The sequence below is a fragment of the Aspergillus aculeatus genome (assembly GCF_001890905.1).
Source record: "Aspergillus aculeatus ATCC 16872 unplaced genomic scaffold ASPACscaffold_4, whole genome shotgun sequence".
Lineage (NCBI taxonomy): Eukaryota > Fungi > Ascomycota > Eurotiomycetes > Eurotiales > Aspergillaceae > Aspergillus > Aspergillus aculeatus.
The window spans coordinates 1,430,683-1,450,635 of NW_017962979.1; the positions used below are offsets into that span (position 1 = coordinate 1,430,683).

At 51.9% G+C, this 19,953-nt stretch overlaps 4 protein-coding genes across 4 annotated transcripts; 1 reads left to right on the plus strand and 3 right to left on the minus strand.

The window, feature by feature from the left end:
* Positions 1-368: 368 nt before the first annotated feature.
* On the minus strand, positions 369-4,362 carry ASPACDRAFT_76716 (putative autophagy protein Atg13). The gene is made up of 3 exons (XM_020204766.1): positions 3,661-4,362; positions 3,475-3,573; positions 369-3,381 (listed from the first exon to the last, which is right to left on the minus strand). The coding sequence occupies exons 1-3, from the start codon at positions 3,886-3,888 to the stop codon at positions 760-762; spliced, it is 2,949 nt and encodes a 982-aa protein (XP_020058656.1). The 5' UTR covers positions 3,889-4,362; the 3' UTR covers positions 369-759.
* Positions 4,363-7,546: 3,184 nt separating this feature from the next.
* Positions 7,547-13,153, plus strand: ASPACDRAFT_76718 (BTB domain and ankyrin repeat protein). Its single transcript, XM_020204767.1, has 3 exons — positions 7,547-10,836; positions 10,894-11,011; positions 11,072-13,153. The coding sequence occupies exons 1-3, from the start codon at positions 7,773-7,775 to the stop codon at positions 12,945-12,947; spliced, it is 5,058 nt and encodes a 1,685-aa protein (XP_020058657.1). The 5' UTR covers positions 7,547-7,772; the 3' UTR covers positions 12,948-13,153.
* A 386-nt stretch (positions 13,154-13,539) lies between these two features.
* Positions 13,540-16,341, minus strand: ASPACDRAFT_1865946 (uncharacterized protein). Its single transcript, XM_020197869.1, has one exon. It carries the CDS (start codon positions 15,897-15,899, stop codon positions 13,890-13,892), a length of 2,010 nt encoding a protein of 669 aa, XP_020058658.1. The 5' UTR covers positions 15,900-16,341; the 3' UTR covers positions 13,540-13,889.
* A 344-nt stretch (positions 16,342-16,685) lies between these two features.
* Positions 16,686-19,462, minus strand: vps27 (ESCRT-0 subunit protein VPS27). The gene is made up of 5 exons (XM_020204768.1): positions 19,321-19,462; positions 19,109-19,241; positions 18,751-19,032; positions 17,916-18,684; positions 16,686-17,851 (listed from the first exon to the last, which is right to left on the minus strand). The coding sequence occupies exons 1-5, from the start codon at positions 19,386-19,388 to the stop codon at positions 16,920-16,922; spliced, it is 2,184 nt and encodes a 727-aa protein (XP_020058659.1). The 5' UTR covers positions 19,389-19,462; the 3' UTR covers positions 16,686-16,919.
* Between the last annotated feature and the right edge of the window lie 491 nt (positions 19,463-19,953).

Sequence of the window (19,953 nt, forward strand, 5' to 3'; positions counted from 1 at the left end):
TTAGGTTAATGCATATTTCAGAAATTTTCACTTGGCCGTATACTAAGACGGCTCTCAGAAGCTGGTGTATTATGTCCAAAGGCTCATATTTCAACTAGTACCACCCCACAAGCATATTACAGTCCGCCTCTCTAAGTCCCGTTGTCATAGCGTCGGAAGAGGATTTCGTCCCAGTAACGCAAGGTCGAGGATCTGCACAAACATGACGAATTGAGGAAAAGTGAGAATCATAGCAATGTAGATAGATAAAAGATAAGATAATAGAGTCAGATCAGAAAGGACAGATCAATGCCCATAAAAATATTAACTGTATGACGCTCGAAGATTCGATACAAGAGGGATAATCCAAAAAAAAAAAAAAAAAACAAGAACGGAGGAAGGAAATACGAAGGACGCTGTTTCCACGCCAGAATGCAAAGGGGGAAGTAGAACGTAGTATAACAAACATGCTTTGAATCCCAAGAAACAAGAAATTCGGGACATCAAGTCAACCTTATTCGCCGATCCAGACACGCATTGCGGAAGTGCTTGGAGATCCAGTCTATAAACTTACCAGCCGCCTTGAGATAAAAATGGAAGAACATGAGCATCAAAACAATACCAAAGATGTGAACAATGTGTGAGTGAATAGAAGGAAATTGGAGGTGGTATGTGAAATGGTTGAGAAAGCGGTCAAAAATCAAACATCCACGACGCAGAAAGCATCTGAGAAGATAATCAACGTTAAAGTGTGGGTGTGAGAGGTTGATTGTAGTCCTTTCATGGCCAGACGGAGAAGCCAGAAAGACCGCCGCCTCGCCTGCCGCCGCCTCGTCTCGATCCGCCGGAACTACCAGTGGGGTCAGCGCTATGATTGCCTTGCCTGCCTTCCTCAAAGCTTCGGCGAGAGGCCCCGAAATCACTCATCGCAAACAGCAACGGTTCGTCCTCCTCAACTTGCGATTGCGGAGGATTATTGCGGCCGGTACTGGGTCGTCGGCCCTCAATCATTGAGGTACCGCTGTTGCTCCCACTGGCGTTGCCGTCACGATCGTGATCGCGCTCGGTGAGATATGAAGGAATTGTTGAGCCACGTGCAAGGCTACCTGACCCGGAACTGAGAGACTGAGGGCCGGAGAGGCCTCGTCCACGGGAAAGACTAAAACGCGGCTGATACACATGGTGACCCGACGTGACTGCTGACGGCCCCGACGCGGCTGCACCTCGATGGGTGCCCATCGTGCGTGTTGCAGTGCTAGGTGCCAAGGATGGATCCTCAGTACCGGGCGGGGCCTGCTGCACTCTATGCGTCTGATTTGAACTGGCCTTATCGCTTTCGTAATCATGCTGACGTTGCATGGCACTGAGGCTGCTGTTGGACCTGTCCTCAGCTCCCAAACTTATGCTGCGAAGGTTGAAGGGGAAAATTTCCTCGTCATCTGTAGTAATTGTCCGTCGACGGTGAGCAGCAGAGCTTGGCCGACGATACGTGGGTGGAAAGAGTGACGTGGGTGACGTAGGAATATCGATTGCATTTACGTTCGATGGGTTAACCATGGTCGTTCCTTCACTGACGTTCTCATCGAGGGGCGAGCTGTGGTCGACATGTGACTCTCGTCGATCGTTGTTCCCAGGATCATTATAGTCAACAATACTGTTCGAGCTCAAGCGCGAGGGTATAGCCGGGGTGTGGGGGGTGTGGGGGGAAATAGGCTTTCCCGGTGAGGAAGCCGTAGAAATTGAAGTGCCAGCTACCATTGGCGGAACACTAGACAACTGCCTGCTTGATGAGATGGACGAGCGATGAAGCATCAATGAGGAGGTAATGGAATCCGACAGAGCAGCATTGGAGTCCTTCATGCGTTGAAAGCGACTCAACGCAGCAGATGGGGCCGTTGTTCGGCCTCCTTGATCGTCACGAGCAGTCGATTTCGAGTTGCTCAGCAGATCTTTGTGCATATCCAGCGACTTTAGAAAATCCGAAATATTCTCATCGTCAGCGTGGAGTGAATCGGCACTTGTCCCGGTTGCTTCCGCAAGTAAACCAGAGCCAGGTTGAGCGCTTGATGAGGTGGCACTAGCTCTCCCGCTTGAGGTATCATCTTCAGGCCTGGTGATGTTACCGGAAGAAGGCCTTGCACGGCGGTGCGAGAAAGCGCTGCTATATCTTGCGATAGAAGCAGGTCGCGGCGATGCAGAGCTCGAAGGAGCAACAGTCTGATCGTCGGTGCCAGGCAATGACTTTCGGGTAGAGCTTGTCGTAGACGGGGGAGGCACGGGTTTGGCTTCAGAAATAGGTATACGAGGCGCCGCTGTCGACCGCGGAGAAGCCACAAGCGGAGGATCGACAAGTGAGGGAGAGGCAGACAATGGCGGAGCTTTGAAAGGCTGGAAAGAGATGGAAGACCGCCTAACGACGCCCGGGCTACCTTCATTGGCGAGAATAGCCGCACGGCCTATAGGACTTGCTTTGTTCATAGAAAGAGGCCTCCGAGACGATGATGCGGGTGGTGAGGGAGACGTGGCGCCAGCCTGCTGTGCAGCACGTAGGGCTGATATGGGACTGGCGCTAGTGGTAGGCCCGACATTATGGAAGGTCGAAAGGCTGCCATAAGCACGCCCAAAGTCTGGATCTTCGACAGTCCGTTTCTCAAGGGGTACTGACCCTACTTCCGGATTGGCGACTTTCATATTCGAATTTCGACTTGGAAGTGAGGGACGAAAGCCTTCATCATCGGCACCCATGAAACGCGAACTAAGAAGGGCTTCAGAATCATCTACACGGAATTCGCAGCTCGTTCGATATGTGACCTCGACAGAGAATGGACCAGCAGGTGAATCCGTCACCCCAAAGGTGTACGTCTCCACAACTTTACCGCTGCTTTCAAACAGTGGCATCGTCAACCGATCTGGCTTCGAGCTCCCTGCATCGGGATTCCCCGCCGAAATACGGTATTTGATCCGCAAGGCCGGGTGTGCTCGAAGTCTGCCGGTGCGTTTCGCAAACTTCCAGGCAGGCAAGAATTTAGAATATGTGAACAAGGACCTGAACAGGACGATGCTCTTTTTGTAGATCGTAGGCAGAACAGAACCAAGATCCGTCGGTAGTTTATCAGACATGCCTCCGAGTTCCACCTTCCACCGCTCCAGAATCACATCGTCAGACCCAGCCGAGAGGGGCGCGGTAGATCGCCTTTCTGGAGACGAGGACAGAGACTCCAAAACATCAAATCGTTTCCCATGTTCATCCAAGGCAACGAGGCTTTGGTTGTTGGTGAGCCCTTTAGTGTCTAGGTATGTCTCGATAATCAGCGGCGGAGGCCGGTTCTCACTAGCATCACATGTTCTCCAGGTTCGTAGTTGTTCTCGCAGCACGTCAGTATCTTCTAGCTCAACGTTGAACTACCGAGTGTGTTAGTTGTGATCAGCATGTCAGATCTACTCTGGGCGGTCTCGAGAGCTGAAGACAAACGGGGCGGTATCAGAGCAACGTACCCAGCGGTTAACCCTAGGAGTATCGGAGCCTTTGTTGAAGGATGGAGGGAGCTCAACGCGGGAATGAAGGATTATCAGAGCGGCTTTGGTATGGTAATTCTAGAGTAATACTTGTATCAGCAAAGCACCAGCAAAAAAGAAAAGAAAAAGAACGAGACCAGATCAAGCACGTTAAGGGAGCCCTACTGATATGATTTGGTTGAGTTTAGCTATGGCTTCTTTTGAGGGCCGTCGAGCTTGGCTCTGCTCTGGCGACTCAGGGCCCGTCTCTATCCCCAATCCTCTGCTTGATGTTCTAGGATCGAAGGCTGGGGAAGTTGGACGAGTATCCTGCTCTCGATTGTCCTCCGAGCGGCTCGACCTGGTTGCAGATGCGGGTGGCGGAGGGGCCGGTGATCGAGGATGTTGATGCATGATGTTTTGTTGTAAGTTTGAGAATCATATAAAGAGCAAGTAGTTGAATATAGACACAGAATCCAAAAGGACCGTGGAGCAGATCTGGTTGGATCAAGGAAATAGAAAGGTACCAGTTGCGCTGCGGATAGCCATGCTAACGGACCAAGCTGCCAAAAAGAAGTTGTATAAGGTAACAAACAACAATGATACCGTAAGGGGGGAGGAGTTAGGCGCTAGGTAACAGGCACAGAATGGAAGATGTGAGAGAGAGGATCGGGTTCATGGTTTGCTGTGCTCAGGCAACAAGATGCTGAAGAGCATTCGGAGCATGGGGCCTAGACAACCTTGGGAGGCTTCTCCGCATTAACGACCGACTTGGGCGGAGAAAGGGAGAGGGGATGTGCACGGCGTCCTCACGTTGAGGGAAATGAAGCATTCAAGAATCCATCCTGCTTCACAATGTAGAGAAGGTCTGGTTCAAAAATGCAGCCAGGGGGATGGGGGACAGAGCAAGAAAGTTGAGAAAGGGAGAAAAGATGGGAAAGGATGGCGGTAATGTCAATGGCAGAAGGAAGATAAGTTAAGTAAGCTAGTAGTAGTAACTTAGAGAGGGAGAGGGAGGGAGAGCCAGACGGAACCTGGGCTGCGGAGGAGCAATGGATGATGAGAGGGCGAACTGTTGTACTGTACCGTACGGAAACCAAGTGGTCTGTGACGCACACCCGGTGACTCGAGGGTCAAGTGCAAGTGCAAGCGGTCAGTCAGGCTGATGACGGGTGCCACCACTGCCCTTTCAAAGAGGCTCTAGAGAAAGAAGTCAGCAAGCGATATAGATAAGTACTAGGTACTAAGCTCTCTTGTCTTGGATTTTCAATTTCTATCTTCTTTTGGCACTAATTTGCTTCCACTTGGCAAACCTCTTGCACCCACAACACTGCAACTAAAAAAAGGTCTCAGTAAATTGGAAGGCGGTCAGGAGCATGACGGTACATAAGCATACCAGACAGGGAAAGTTTGTTTCAGCCTGTCTTTGATCGAACAGCTCCGTGGAGCCGTCATGGACGGTAATCGGCACTGATAAGAAAATCCTCCTCATGACTTCATGGCTTGATAGACTGGACTGTAACAGTAGTTACCTAAGTATAGATTCCTGACCACAATCGGCATGATGATCATTTATCTGCTCCGTCAGGTGGCTGTCACTTCCATACCTTCTTCATCTTACTTGTTACATATAATTACATATGGATGTACAGTATGTGCGTACTCGTAGATTCGACACATACTCGGTACCAGTATGCATTCATATTGAAAATGAACAAGGGTCAATAGAAAGAAGCAGGTTCTAGTCCCGATCTGGGCTAGCCGGGTACTGCGGGCGTGCGCTTGGGGCGATCAATCAACTTGCATGATAATCACCGCCCATGACAACATGCTCTTTTGCTGTTCTGAGCTGCTTGCGACATCGATCGGCCTGTGTATTTGTGGTTTGCAGCTGGTTTTCTTCCAGTTCTTCTACCAATAACCTTCATATCTCATCGCTCTCTCCCCACCCCCTAAGAAAAACCCTCCGGTCAGCGGCGAATTTCTCTTCCAACCAAATGTGCTAATCTACCTGCAACATGGAGAGAGGAATGGGGCTCCCACCATCCCCTGTTGGAGCACCCGCCAGCATGGACCACTTCCCCAAGTTCCTGGGACTGGCTGCCTCACTTGCAACGGCCTGCTGGTTAGGTGGAGAGCAGATGCTAGTTGCCCGGTCTACAAGGCACAGTGCCTTAGCGATACCTTAGGGGTGAACTCTCAGGAGCTTCTCCCCAGCAACAAGAGCCAATCCCAGGACTCGCACTGTACAACGCACTACCGGCATGATGCACCGGAACTACGGATTCTGCTGCAAAGGCGGCTGGCTAGGGCCTCTGGACAACCTAGACTCTTCGATGATACTCTGGATGGGAGCGTGGATAGCTAGCTACCCATGATTTTAATCAGGGCTAGTAGTTATATATGGACCAGACCCCCGACCAGGATTAAGTACCAGCGACCGAGCCCGAAGGTCGAGAGCTCGCTCGGTCGACATACGACCACCGACTTGGTCCAGTTTGTTTGGGGCCAGTTGGTGATGCAGCTGTATGCATGAAATGTGAAGCTGGCTGACTCCGTGCTTCGGTCGTACCTTTGTCCTGTTTCCTTTTCGCTAATGATGGCTAGTCAAGCACCCTTGGCCTTTTGGTCGCTTCCACCACACAAATCCACCTTTTCGTGCTGAGCTGATCACAGCTGCATTGCGCACGTAGCATACCTCTGCAGGTGTTGGAAGTCTGATAAAGTGCGTAAGTAAAATTGAAGTAGGTACTCATGAACCCTCGACTGACAAGATAACAAGCCCCTTTGGAGTAGTTTTAATCGTGTGAACCTGTATAATGTAATCCACTGGTTGATAATGGATGGAGGCTTAGTCCGATGATTCTAGGCGTCTCTGCTAATTCTGCAACCCCCAATCTATGAGTCGGACACCACCTTCATCACCTCTTGAGCAGAATCAACATTCTTTCAGATGGTAGATTATGACCCTAGAGCATTGTGCCATGGAGTACTCCGTACGGAGGAAGTTATTACGTGCGTATGTGTTTCAATCGGGGCTTGACCATCATCAGCCACAATCGGGTGATTCTTTGTCTTCAGCCTCATTTATGGTCTGCAGCGTTGACTACCTTCCAACCGACCCAACTTGGTAACTATTTAACACAACCTTGAACTTCCCAGCGTACCTCTACCGACCACACAGCCGCAATACATGTTTGTCCTCGGATGTGAGACTGTCCTTGATATTCCTGGAGTCAACCTAAAGTCACTCATCTTCAAAACGACAGACCAAGGCGAGGCAAGGCAAGGCAATGCCGAACGGGGCCCACCATCGGTGACCTCTCCGATGAGGAGCGAGATGGAAAGAGCTTCCCCAATAGTTCAAGATATATGGCGTCATATCCTGAAGCTATGCAAAACTAGCGATCGGGACGAGATTTACTGCCCCTGTTGATCAGATGCGCTTACTCCATACTATACCACTATAAGTCACTATACGGTGGACATGCTCTTTCTCAAGCCGGATACCCCGCGATGCGGGGAGCATATATCCCGAGGTAAATCATCTGAGCTGAGCACGGAACCTCTTAGAAGCTAGAGAGCCCTGGAGAGCCCTAACGGAAAGAAGAGCCAGCACTGAGAAGGAAAAAAAGGAGAAGGAGAAAGAGAGGTTCGTCGTCGGCCTCTCGTCCGGGGGCATGGAGGGGAGTACAATCCCCGATTGGCCACCGCCCGGACGGTCTTATCCACGGGTCGAAAGCCATCAATCAATGATCCATGATTATTACTGCTATTAACTACCACCTGCACTCCAGTCAGATTCAATCCCCCTCTTCTCGCTCCCACTTTTCGAACCTCCCCTCCCATCCGTCGCCTTATACCACTTGCAACTCCCCTTCCCGTATCCTCAACACGGTCGCGTACCAGTCTCAAAGTCGAATCGACGTGTCGTCCCTTTTTCCTCCGCCCGCCCCCCACCTCCACCGGTCGAGTTCTGGACTTATCGTGTACTGCTAGCTTTATCCATCGCCACCACAACTTCTCTCACTCGCGACACGCTCGCTTCCGCCTGGCCTTTAATCCGCACCCGCTCACTCTCTTCGACTTTTCCCGTCTATCGCGCTTGTCACCGTCGATCAAACCGCTTAGAGAACAATTCGGCCAAGAGTTGACCGCGGTCGACTTCTCCTTCTGTCCCGTTAGAATACTCTTGTCACCCGCAGTCTTTCTGCCAGTGCGCCCGCCAACCCTCCGCGGTCACGGCGACGTTCTGGTCCTGCGTTGATAAGAGTTTCTGACACACAAATTCTGGGCACATGAGTAGCAAGCTTTGGGGTTTCTTTCTCTACGATGATGTCGAGAGCTTCCAGCGCTTCCTGGCAACTGCCACTGGAACGGCAGGGAATGGAGGCAGCTTGAAGGCTGGGAGCCCTGGGTTAGGACTGACATCTTCGCCGGGGGTTCCAACCAGAAGCAAGAAGCTGAGTGGGACTTCTCCCGGGACTCCGATTCCCGAGCGTGGGGTCAATTTACGCACTGGTAAGACCCTGTCCAGGGAAGAACTGAACGTCCGGGACAAATACGGGCGCACACTTCTACACCTTGTGGCATCATCGACAAAACCCACAGCGATAGACTTTGCCGTTGCCTTGCTCCAGGTTCCTTTCCTGGACATCTATGCGCAAGACTGGGAGAGCGGCTGGACGGCCTTGCATCGAGCCCTCTATGCGGGAAACGCTACAATCGCACAGGCCCTGATGGTCCGGGACATGCGCGACGCCACGGACTTCAGCAAAGCGGGCAACTCCGGGCTCCCGGTTGGAAGTTTGATTCGAATTAAGGATCGAGAGGGATACAGCCCGTTTGATGTGTACGCAGCCACGATAGCGGCGCGAGACATTAAACGAAGCTCTGATTCTCTCACATCCGGAAAATCGTTTGCGGAGGTTGAGCATAACGATCTCACCTCTGAGCTTTCATCGGAGGAAGATGATCCTGACTACGACAGCCGCTTTAGCAGGGGTGTCTTGAAGCCAAGCACCAATCTAAACGGCGACGAGGTCTTTACATTCGGCAGTAACAAGAACCTGAATCTTGGTGTTGGAGATCAGGATGATCGTCAGTTTCCAGAGCGTATTACCCTCAAGAGACCAGGGCATCTTCTGGAACGACTTTTCCGTGAATTTCAGGAACAGCGATCGGAGGCTGGCAAGGCCGATGCTCAACAGGACTCAGACAATGCAAGTGCCAATGATCTTCCTGCAATTGTGAAAAACAAACATATCAAGATCCAAGATGTTGTTATGTCTAAGCTTCATACGGCTATCCTTACCACCGATCCCGAGTCGAACCTTTTCTTGTGTGGCTTTGGCCCCGGTGGACGACTAGGCACTGGGGACGAAACCACACGTTTCACTTTCGTTTGCATCGAGGGCGGAGGCCTTGCCAATAAGAAGGTGGTCTCCGTGGCCCTAGGCCAGGACCACACTCTTGCAATCACCGAGAATGGGGAAATCTTCAGCTGGGGAAGCAACAAGTACGGTCAGTTGGGGTACAGCTTGCCAAGGTCCAACAATCAGGACGATGTGCCCCTGCAAAAGCAACCCCGACAAATTTTCAATCCTTTCAAGAAGGAGCTAATCATCGGGGCGGCTGCATCAGCAGTTCACTCCGTTGTCTTCAGCAATTCTGGTCTTTATACTTTCGGCAAGAACGAAGGACAACTCGGACTGATTGACTCCGATGCTCGATCGCTTGAAATGCAGATGATTCCTCGACGCGTAGGAGCATCTTTGTTCAGTGCTCCCATTCAGAGTGTATCCGCGATCGACCAGGCAACATCGGTTCTTCTTCAGAACCATGAAGTATGGGTGTTTTCCCAGTATGGTTACTCGAAACTATCTTTCCCGCTAGATGTCAGTTCCAGGTTTATCAAAGATAGTTTCATGGCCACGAGATATGGCTCCTCTGTTAACCAAGTGGTCAAAGTCAAATCCGCTGGCAATACCATCTGCGCTCTGTCAAGTTTTGGAGAGGTATACACAGTGCAAGTCAATAAGACAGAGGTCCCCTCAACGTCAACATCGACGACAAATCCATTCAAACCTCGGAACTCCATGTCGGCACCGACTAGGATCTGGTCTGTGAAAAGATCTCATATGGCAGCAAGGGATTTTGACGTTGGGCAGGATGGGTCGGTCATTATTTGTACCGTATCCGGTTCTGCTTGGAGCAAAGAGAAGCGCAGGAAGTCAAAAGACTCGGCCAAGGACTACAAATTTGCTAGGATACCTGGGTTGTCTCGAGTGATCGGAGTTTCCAGCAATGCTTATGGGGCCTTTGCAGCCGTACAGCGCGACTGTGAGGTAACTCAGGAGCAGATTGTTGTTTCTCAGCCGACCTTATGGGCGGACTACCTCCCCTTGTCTCCTTTCAGCTCATTTAGAGACACAGTCAGCTCGGTGGATGTGGTCGGAGGCGATAGCCAAGACTCAAACCCAGCCTTCCTTATCAAGAAAGCGATATTGGAAGCCTCGGAAATCGAGCCTTACTTCGAATCTTCGCAAACCCACGCATTTCCCGGAGTCATCTGGATCAAGACAACATCTTCGGACATACGACTTCCTGTTCACGAATTCATCTTGACTGGACGGAGTTCAGTCCTTCGTGAGATCCTTCATAGCTTCCGGCATACAGATCGTCCTTCTTCACTTGATATCTTATCGATTGAGCGTGACAATGAGGGCCATATGCAACTTACCTTTCAATCCTTGGACATCTTCACCATTCTGAATTTAGCTTTGTTTTTGTACACAGATGAGATATTGAATGTCTGGCACCAGGCTAGACAGTCATCAGAGAAGTCTTTACAATATCGCCAGGTCCGGAGCGAAGTGATGCGTGTCGCCACTCATCTCAATCTACCAACTCTGGAACGAGCTTCCAGGCTGATGATCGAACCGACAAAGGCTCTGCGGCATGACATGGAGCGCGCGATTCGTGATCCTGCTTTCTTCGACAGTGGAGATGTGATCATCGACTTGAAAGGGGGTGAGGTCCAGGCTCATAGCCATGTCCTGTGTCAGAGGTGCCCCTTCTTCAGTGCATTATTCTTCGGTCGCTCAGGTGGTAGATGGCTCTCATCGCGCCGTGCTCATACAGACGCCATTATTCATGTTGACCTCAAGCATATTGACCAATATGTGTTCGACTTTGTACTTCGGTACCTATATGCCGACACCGAGGAGGAGCTTTTCGACGATGTCAAGTCAAAGGATTTGGACGAGTTCATTGATCTGATAATCGATGTTGCATTTGTAGCGAATGAGCTGATGATTGACCGATTGGCTCAGATCTGTCAACAAATGCTTGGGAAGTTCGGTAAGCTTCATGATCGGTTGCGCCGCTCGGAGTGAGGTACTGATGTATGATAAATAGTGCATACCCGCAATGTCTGCCACTTGCTTAATGTGGTCACGCCATGCTCCGTGAAAGAGTTTAGGGATGCGGCTCTAGAATATATCTGCCTCAATCTCGAGGATCTACTGGCAAACAGGTAAGCTTTATCTTCGCACATGCCATGGATACAACAGGCAGGAATGCTTACAATCGGTAGGTTATTGGCAGATCTCGATGAGTCCTTGCTCGAAACCCTTGATTCTGTCTGTCGTGATAATCAGTTGACCAGTTTACCTGTGTCAAGAGGACGCAATTCCGAGGATTCTATTTTCGAGAGATATCCGGAGCTTGCGACTGCCATAGAAGGTGACAGGAGGCGGAAGATCGATTTCATGAGGCTGAGACCGCACCTGAATCGTATTGACAGCTCTGAAGGAAAGCCTCGTGCAACAAGCAACGAGAAGGCTCCATCCCCTTCGGTTTCAAAGGTCAAACCGGGCCCAGCCCAGGATGGAGCGCAGTCCGCCTCTCGCAGTCCGCTACTCAAGTCCAGACAGTCGACTACCGATTTGATGTTCCAGATGGACGACGAGTTTTCGCTGTCCCTCACCGACCCTGGGAAAGGCAAGATAGCAATTCGTGATGTTAAACAAGTCGCCGCAGCGGATACACCGCTATCCATCGACTCACCAGCTCTCCGAGCTAGTCCATATGATGGGGGCTCCCTGGATGCCAGCTATTTAGATGCCCATATGGCCTCGCCGTTGGATCCAGCTCTCTCAGAATCACCCTCCGCATCCCGCGCCGCAGCACGCCATAGGAAACAAGATTTATTCTCTTCACCTCCAAGCTCGAGCACCCAGACCCCATGGAGCGCATCGGCAATTTCCACGTCAAAGAAGAATCTCAAGGATATTATGAATGAAACCTCAGGCAACCGGATCTCAAATCTCAGCCTAGGCATGTCTGCTCGTCGAGAGAGTACCAGTAACCCTGCGCCGAAGATGTCGCAGAAGGAGCGCAGGAAGATTCAGCAGCAGCAGATGCAGGAGATGCTTGCTGCTCAGCAAAAGGCAAAAGAGGCGCCTGAAAATCCGTGGAAAATGTCCACCCCAGGCAAACCTGCTCCTATAGCGAGTGGACTAGGTAGTCCTGCTGCAGAGTCTGCGAAGGCTTCTCCCAAACCCTCCATGACCCTCCGCCAAACTGTCGCCGGGACGCTCTCGGCAGCTCGCACGAAACCCAGCTCTATCCCCGCGCAGACCCCAGGCCGTGGGGGACCCGCCAATGTTCAACATACGCCCTCGCGGCCTCAACCTTCGAAATCCATCACCCCAACTCCAGCCTCCTCCAACCCCCTCGCCACTCCCCAACCGGCTATCCAGTCTATTCGCCACATCCCGCGCCCCGAACCATACCAGACGAGTTTTCACTCTCCTTCCTCCAGCTCCCTCTCCCTCGCCACGATCCTCATGCAACAACAAACCGAAAAGGACGAGATCCGCGAAGCAGCGACCGCAAAACACAATCTCGAAGACATCCAACTCGAGCAAGAGTTCCAAGCGTGGTGGGATAAAGAGAGTCGACGCATCCAGGGCCTCCCGGACCCCGACACGACGGCCCCGTCCGCCGCCGACAAAGAAGAGAAGGGGACCTCGCGGTCAAATCGGGGCCGAGGCAAAGGCAAAGGAAAAGGACAGGGCAAAGACCTAGGTCAGCAGCCACCGCTACAGCAGCAGCAGCAACAGCAGCAACAGCTCCCGCACCGCAAAAAGCGCGGAAAAGGCCTTGCTGGTTCGGCAGACGCATCGACTTCGTCCGCACAACCCCAACCTCTCCGTAACGAATCTACCACCATGATCACTCCATCCGCACAGAACGGCCATCATCCTCATCTGACACCTCGTCGTGACGCTCAACCTCGAACCATTCCGAACGGGAATCATCTCGATGGACGAGGAGCCGCGGCCGGCGGATCCAGTGGAAGCGGTGGTTCACGACGCGGAGGTGGAGGTGGTGGCGGAGGTAGAGGTGGTGGTAGCGGTGACAGCTCTCGTGGACGCGGCAAACCTCGGGAAAAGACCTCCGCTTGAAATGGAATCTCACACACTCACACATCTAAATACATACACATATACAAACAACATCCACCTGTACCACCTCCCGGCGGTGTGTGTGCGTCAATAACGTTTACACCCCCTCATGTTGCTATGAGCTTTCTGCATAGAATTTTTTTTTACCTTTCGGTTCAGGGAAGGAAACTCTTTCTCCCACAATGACATAACAATAGACACACTACTTGCACCACACAAGATATGATATACATCTCCTCTCTATATATCTCCTTTTTCTAATCGACCCAGTGGATTATGTATTGCGTAACTTGTATGAAAGTGAAACACCGCCTTATCTAGATAATGAATAAAACGGATTCTTTAGAACTACATTCCGCTCGAACCCATTCGAACCGAAGAATGACGAGGAAACTATGACAGTATGATATACTCTCTATAGCTATCGCAACAACTCGGCATTAGTGGTGGAACCAGAACACAGGTCCAAGAAGGAGAACTTGCACAGAGAATAGCAAAACAAATATAAAAAAAAGTCACCAAGATGGACTAGTTGGGAATCAATCAACAGGGAGCGATGCAGATACTGAAAATGACTATACTTCAATGAAGGCGGGCATTCGTCGTAATCAATATGACCAAAGTACTAGCGGCAAGAATTAATTCAAAACAATAGATCATCGCTATAGAATTAGTTAATAGGTTGAAGAAGTGGGAAAGACTTCGAGGGAACTAGGCTAATGATGAAATAACTCGGTAATCTCAGAATGGACCCAGAAGCATGCGAATCCACAGGCGAAATATAATATGGAAGCTGTTCGAAACGCTAACAGAAGAGGAACGGTAACCCCCCGCTAGCACCTTGTACACGAGGGATAATATCGAATGGGGGAAATATGGTAGAAGAAAGGTAATGAAAGAAGCATAATTGTACAGAGAAGGGTTCGTTCCGCTCGTCCCTTACTAGCCAGCTGTCGCTACTTCCCGACTTTCCCAGATGCGACGCATCATGAGCTCGGTTTCGTCAGAGTGTTGTAATGTTTCCGAGCCCGGCACTCTTTCCGAGGTGGCAGGGTCGGGGTGGGCGGCTTCATCGGATGTAGAGAGAATGCGGTGAGAGGGATGTTGGGATTTGCTGCCGGAGGGGGGCGGGTCGGTGGGCTCATTCACGAGGTCGTCGGGTTCTGGAAGGTAAGTCTGAGAGACGGATGTATGCATGTCCGCATGCTTTCGTCCAATTAATTGTCTGGGTTCGGGGCTGGCGCTGCCTTGGTTGTCGTCTTGTTGTTTGCTGTCGCGGAGGTGAGTCAAAGCTGGCGCAGATTTGATGGGTTTGCCAAGCGACGAATATCGGTCTAGGCTTGAAGTCGCGCCTCGTGAATCATTCAGGATGGCGTTTAAGCGCCTAAAGCTGTCGCCGGTGGGAGACTGGAATCGGCGGACAACGGTCAGCTCCAGGGTAGTTTTCTCGTATGCTTTCCGAACGTGCTTGGTTTCATTGTCATGTACTGTTCCACTGGCTCGAGCGGATCCGTTGACAAGGCCCCTGCCCGGCTCGAAAGCCCCAGCGCCCGGTCGGGTGTGAGGAGCAGCAAAGATCGGGTCCACGACAGAGGGAGGGGCTGCGGTGGACACGCCGTCGGGCGGTGATGTGTTCAATGCTGCAGTTCGCTGTAACCACAGCTTTTGCTGTGTGCGAGAATGAGGTTCTGCGCCAGCGGGCCTTGAAGGTGGCGACGCTCGTGGCTTTTTCGTACTAGTTGCGCGATTTGGCGATGGTGGAGTTTGGGGATGATAGTGTGGGAGGAAAGAGGATGGAGTGTTCGGATCCGAATCTATGCGGGAGAATGAGTTCGTCGTTGGTTTGTTATTGATGAGGAATTTGGAGACGCCGCCTTCGATGGATGAGGACGTAGCATGGGTTGGCGTGTTTGCCAACGTGGTGATAGACGAAGACATCGGTCGTCGGGAACCGTCATGGCCAGACGCTAAGTTGGTCAGGGATACATTGCGAGAAGACTGATCCATCACGGTCGGCTTGACGGTCGCAGAAATAGACGACATGGCCGGTGGTGCTTTGGCAGAAATAGACGGACCCAGAATCCGCGATGCGATGACGCCGTTCTCACTAGGGCGGGTAGTCTCGACGGGTGTCTCGTCAGAATCGGACGGACGTTGCTGTGCGGTTTCTTCGTGGTCGTGGTCGTGGTCGTGGTGGTCCTCGTCGTCGTGATCTTCTTCGTCGGAATAGTTGTCGTCACCGAAACTCTTGCTCGTCGACTCTGGCAGGCTGGTGGCTCGAGGAAATTGCGGGTAAGAGCGCTTGACGAAGGTAAGGGGGTCGACCAGAACAGCAGGATTCTCCACACTCTCTTTAGATTGTGCCACCGAGCTGCGTCTCGTGCTTTCAGGCGACTGCGTAGTATCTTCCCAATCAGCTTCGTCGTCGGAATCCGCCAACTCGAATCCCACGGTTTTCTTCTTTCCGGAGCTCGTATGTGGACGGTCGGTGACCAGCGCTTTCTTTCCGAGGACGACTGACGTATTGCGTCTAAGGGCCGGACTCGAATTGTTCTTCTTCATTGATCCTGTTGTGAGGTGTGAATGTTCCGCAACTCCATCCCAACGAACGTGATGCCCCCGCGGGCTAGCGGCAGGTGTCGCAGGGGCGGATTTCTTGCGCTGATGCACGCGGACGGTAGCTTCGGGGCCTATTTGTTGGCTGGAGAGGTGTCTTTGTAGCTTGTGCAGATTTTTGCCGAAAGAGGGGTTGCGGTGATGGTTGCGATGGCCCCCGCCGACTAGATGGGGACGATGGGGCCTTGAGGGGGCTTTCTGGGTGGTGTTGGAGGACTGGGACTGAGACAGCTCGCCCTGGTTGGAAGGGGTGCGCGTGACAACGGCGTGAGAGGAAACCGCACGACGGCCCAGTCCGGGGCGCTTGACGGGGGAAGAAGTATTGGAAGTCGGCATGGCGGCCGTGGCAGAAGAGGAGAAAGTACGTAGTTGGTACTTGTGGTAAAAAACAAAAACAAAAAAAAAAAGAAAGAGGCGTTTAAGGCTTAAGCAAGGAAGGGCTGGCCCCGATCGGGTGACGAGCAGCAGCCGGGAAGTTTCCCCGATTCAACGGCGATTGGAGGAGGCATCCACCAAGTGATACAGCAGATTGTATGTATCCGACGGGGCGGGTCAGTGAGCAGCAGAAGTAGTGTTGCTTTTAGTCTCTTGGTCTGTGGTGAAGAAGTACTGGAGGGTTAAATGGGAGAATGAGAGAAGAAGGGGGGAGACAAATCGGTGACGGTCCAGATTCCCGCCGATTGCGGGGGAGACACAAATGACGCAGAGTCCGGTTACACCACTCGCACCAGGGAGTTGAGCTGGTTGGCTATGACAGAAAGAGAAAATGAAGAATTAGACAAAGAGGGGAAGAACAAAATGGTAGAGCAAAAGTGACTTTAGGAGGAATGGGGATGGAGGCAAGAGTTGCAATTAGATACGAGGGAGGTGACGTTTGGTGAGGGGAGAGGGAGAGGGAGGGAGAATCAGCGGGAGGGGAGAAAGAAAGAAGAAGACGTGGAAGAAATGAAGAAGGATTCCCGAAGCAAGAAGAAGAACCAGCAGAATGGAACTAACGAAGGAAGGAGAAGGAAGGAAGGAAAAAATAAAAAGTCCAGACCAGCAAACCAGGCCGGATTAGGTTGGCCTCGCCCTGTGGAATTGAAAAGCACGAAAGCATCGCCACTCCTGTATTATTACTTTACTCATTCTCCTACAATCATTCATCCTGGTCGTCAAATGGGAAAAATAGGTAGAACATCGTCAACTCAACTTCGGGGCCTGCAAAAGTAACCAATCCATCTGGTATCATTGTGCCAAAAGCCTACATGAAACATAAAGAATAAAACACCAATCGAGGAATCGTCCCCTCCTCAAAAACCACAACTTGACCGCTCCTCACCGCACTGACCACTCACCCTATTCACCCAGTCCACTCTACAACTCAATCAAACTCTCCTCGACGGGCGGCTGGGACGGGGTTGTTTGTTGATATGATGGATGCGCACCAGGCACACTACCAGAAGGATATTCCCCTCCCTGTGGGTTGGGATGTGTTGGGATCCCCTGTGGATATCCTGCGAAAGTTGTAGGGCCGGGAGAAGGCTGTTGTTGTTGACTATAGAATGACGATCCCGACGGGTCCGCGGGCTGCGGCGGCTGCTGATGATGCTGCTGCTGCTGCTGCGCTGACGGTTGACCGCCAGGTTGCATTGAATTAGGATCCGGAGGATAGTGCGAGTAAGCGGGGGCCGACACTGGGTCTGCCGGGGGTGATTGATCCGGGGCGCTCGGAACGCTCGGGGCCGATGGTTGATAGTGAGAGTCATGTCGCATCACAGGCGACGGTTGATAAGGCGCCTCCGGCTCCCCATGCCGCGGTTGCTGGTATGGACTCGGGTCTTGTTCCGGGTGCGGTGGAGGTGCATAAAATTGCGTGGGTGGCGCATAGGCCGAAGGATTGCTGGGGGGTGCCGCATTGGCGCCGCCTATGTGAGGTGATGCCACCGCATGAGGGTTTCCAGTCCACGGCGCGTTGGGTGGCATAGTTTGAGAGGGCTGTGGGTATAAACTCGGGCTCATGGTTCTGGCGCGTTCTCTCTCTGACGGAGGCTGCGAGTAGGGCGTGCCGGAAGACTGGAAACTTTCCGTGACGTTGGGATTTCCATAATAATAGTTCTCGGTGCCTGACTTCGCCTCCATTGCGGGAGCGGGCATCGTGGGGTAGATATTGGGATATGGGGATCCGCTAGGGACCCCTCCATAACCCAAGTTATGCTGAGCGTAGGCGCTAGAGAGACGTTCCTCTAGCATGCGGTCATAGTAGCGAACGACCGTCGATAGCTTGGCATGGAGGTCCAACAAAGTATCTACGCCCACGCCTCATTAGCTGCCGCGACAAATCCTCCAAAACATTATGCACAACATACGTACCGTGCTTGCTCATCGTTTCTCCATAGCTTCTAGCCAACTTAGGCCGGAGCGCTCCAATGCTCTCATATAGTTCCTGAATCTGAGGTTCCCGTAGAATAGTGCCCGGGGGCTGATGTTGCAGTCGGTCAACGAGAGCTGCGAAGAGATGGATGTTTTCGACTTCTACAAGGCTAAGCTCATAGGGATTTTTGGGAATCGGCGCCACCCCTGCGCCCGCAAGAGTCGACGTATCAGCCACCGGGGCGTTCTTGAGGGCGGCTGCGTGCTTCTGCTTGTGTTGTTCCATATCCCGCAATGATGCCTCGATGGCGGCCTTCAGGTCGGCATCTTCCTCTTCCTCTACACTGGGCTGACTGACGGCTTTGGGGGGTTCCGGGACCATCTTGTTCTGTGGAACGTAACCGCTTGAGCCCCTATTTTGAGCCTCCTCTAAGCTCATTTGCAAAGCACGACGCAAATCGTCATCGAAACCGCTCTCCGCTCGTCCCCCACGAGGCTCCATGACGCTAGACTTGGTGATTGAATTGTTCTTGAATGCAGACCTATCGGAAAGGGCCGCAGATGAAAATGCCTTCGAAGTCAATTTGGCGTAGCACCCGTCGTCCACCCGAACAGGCTGAAGGATTCCGAGATGAGGCAGAGGAAGCGTCTTGCTGGAGCACTGTGCATCAAAGACATTGCCGCAGTTGCGACAATGATGCTTGCGGTTCATGAAGCTGAAGGCAGTGCGACAACGCATACAGACATCGGAGTCAATCCATTCGGGAGGCTTTGGCAGGAACACTTATGTCAGTTCGAGGGCGCCGTAGCGATCACAGTACCAAGGTTAACTCACCGCACTGCTTTCCAGCATGCTTCCACTGATTTGGGTCTTGGGTGGAAACCGGAAGCCTTCATCCTGAAGCCTCCGATAAGTTTCACCAACATAGCTCAGATCCATACGGCCTTGAGCTGCCATGGCCCAGTCTTGTATCAATTCTAACATCTTCGCTTTCACTTCGTCATTCAGTGGGAGGCCCTCGGTCTTGAGGAGGGAGACAAGGTTGTCCATAAACTCCCGGGATGCAATTTCCGCCAAAAAGTGAGTACCGCCATTTTTCACACATGTGTCTGTCAGCTGCGATGCATTTCACTGTCAGCTCTAAGCTAGACCCAGGGCAGAGTGTGAGGAGGGTCGACGTCTTGCGACTCACTTTCAAGGTCGCTAGTTGGATGTTCGGATTCTTATTCTCAAGTCGCCTCTTCAAAGATCTCATCGCCTCCTTCGGTTGAACGCTCTTTGATCTTATCAGGTCGGAAATTTCGAGGTTGAGAGCGATGTCTTCCCTATTGGCGTGTCAGTGAGTCGTAGCATGTGATTGACCGCAATCCATGGCAGCATGCTGAGGGAACAGCCATAACTTACAAAGAAGAGGCAGTCGCCTTCTCGACTTGATCATCGAGCGAAGACGTTGACGAAAACCACCCCGCCATGTTGTGATGGTGCGCGATTGACGATCTGCCGGGGACGGCGACGGAGGTACCAGATGGCTATGACGTTGGGCAGCAGCTGAAGCAGCAGCAGGAGAAGGAGGTGGAGACTGAAACTTGGTGAATAATCGGAAGGGCTTTTTCGCGCAGAATGAGAAGAGACCGATAAGAAAGGGCGATCAAGGCAGCAATAGAGACATAACACTGAGCTCCAGGCAGATCAAATGCATGGAGGGATAATGTCGGGGGAGTGTAAGTAAGGTAAGTGGGAGGTAACCAAGCTTACCCTTAGTCTAGTACTGCTAGGTACGGAGTCCATAAGTTACCTTCCATGGGACAAGCATGTTGGCAGTCCTTAGTTAGTTACTGGCGGGGGCGGTGAGTCAGCGGGGGGTCAGGCCCCAGGCAAACAATAATAGTAAGTACCCGTAACATGTGGCGTCATAGCCTAATTAGGGCGGTGAGGCGGCGAAGTGGGCATTATTCCTGCGAATCCATTACCATACTGTACATACACCCACCCCATCATACAACATCCCGCAATTCGTCTGCCTTTGACCACCTCGTT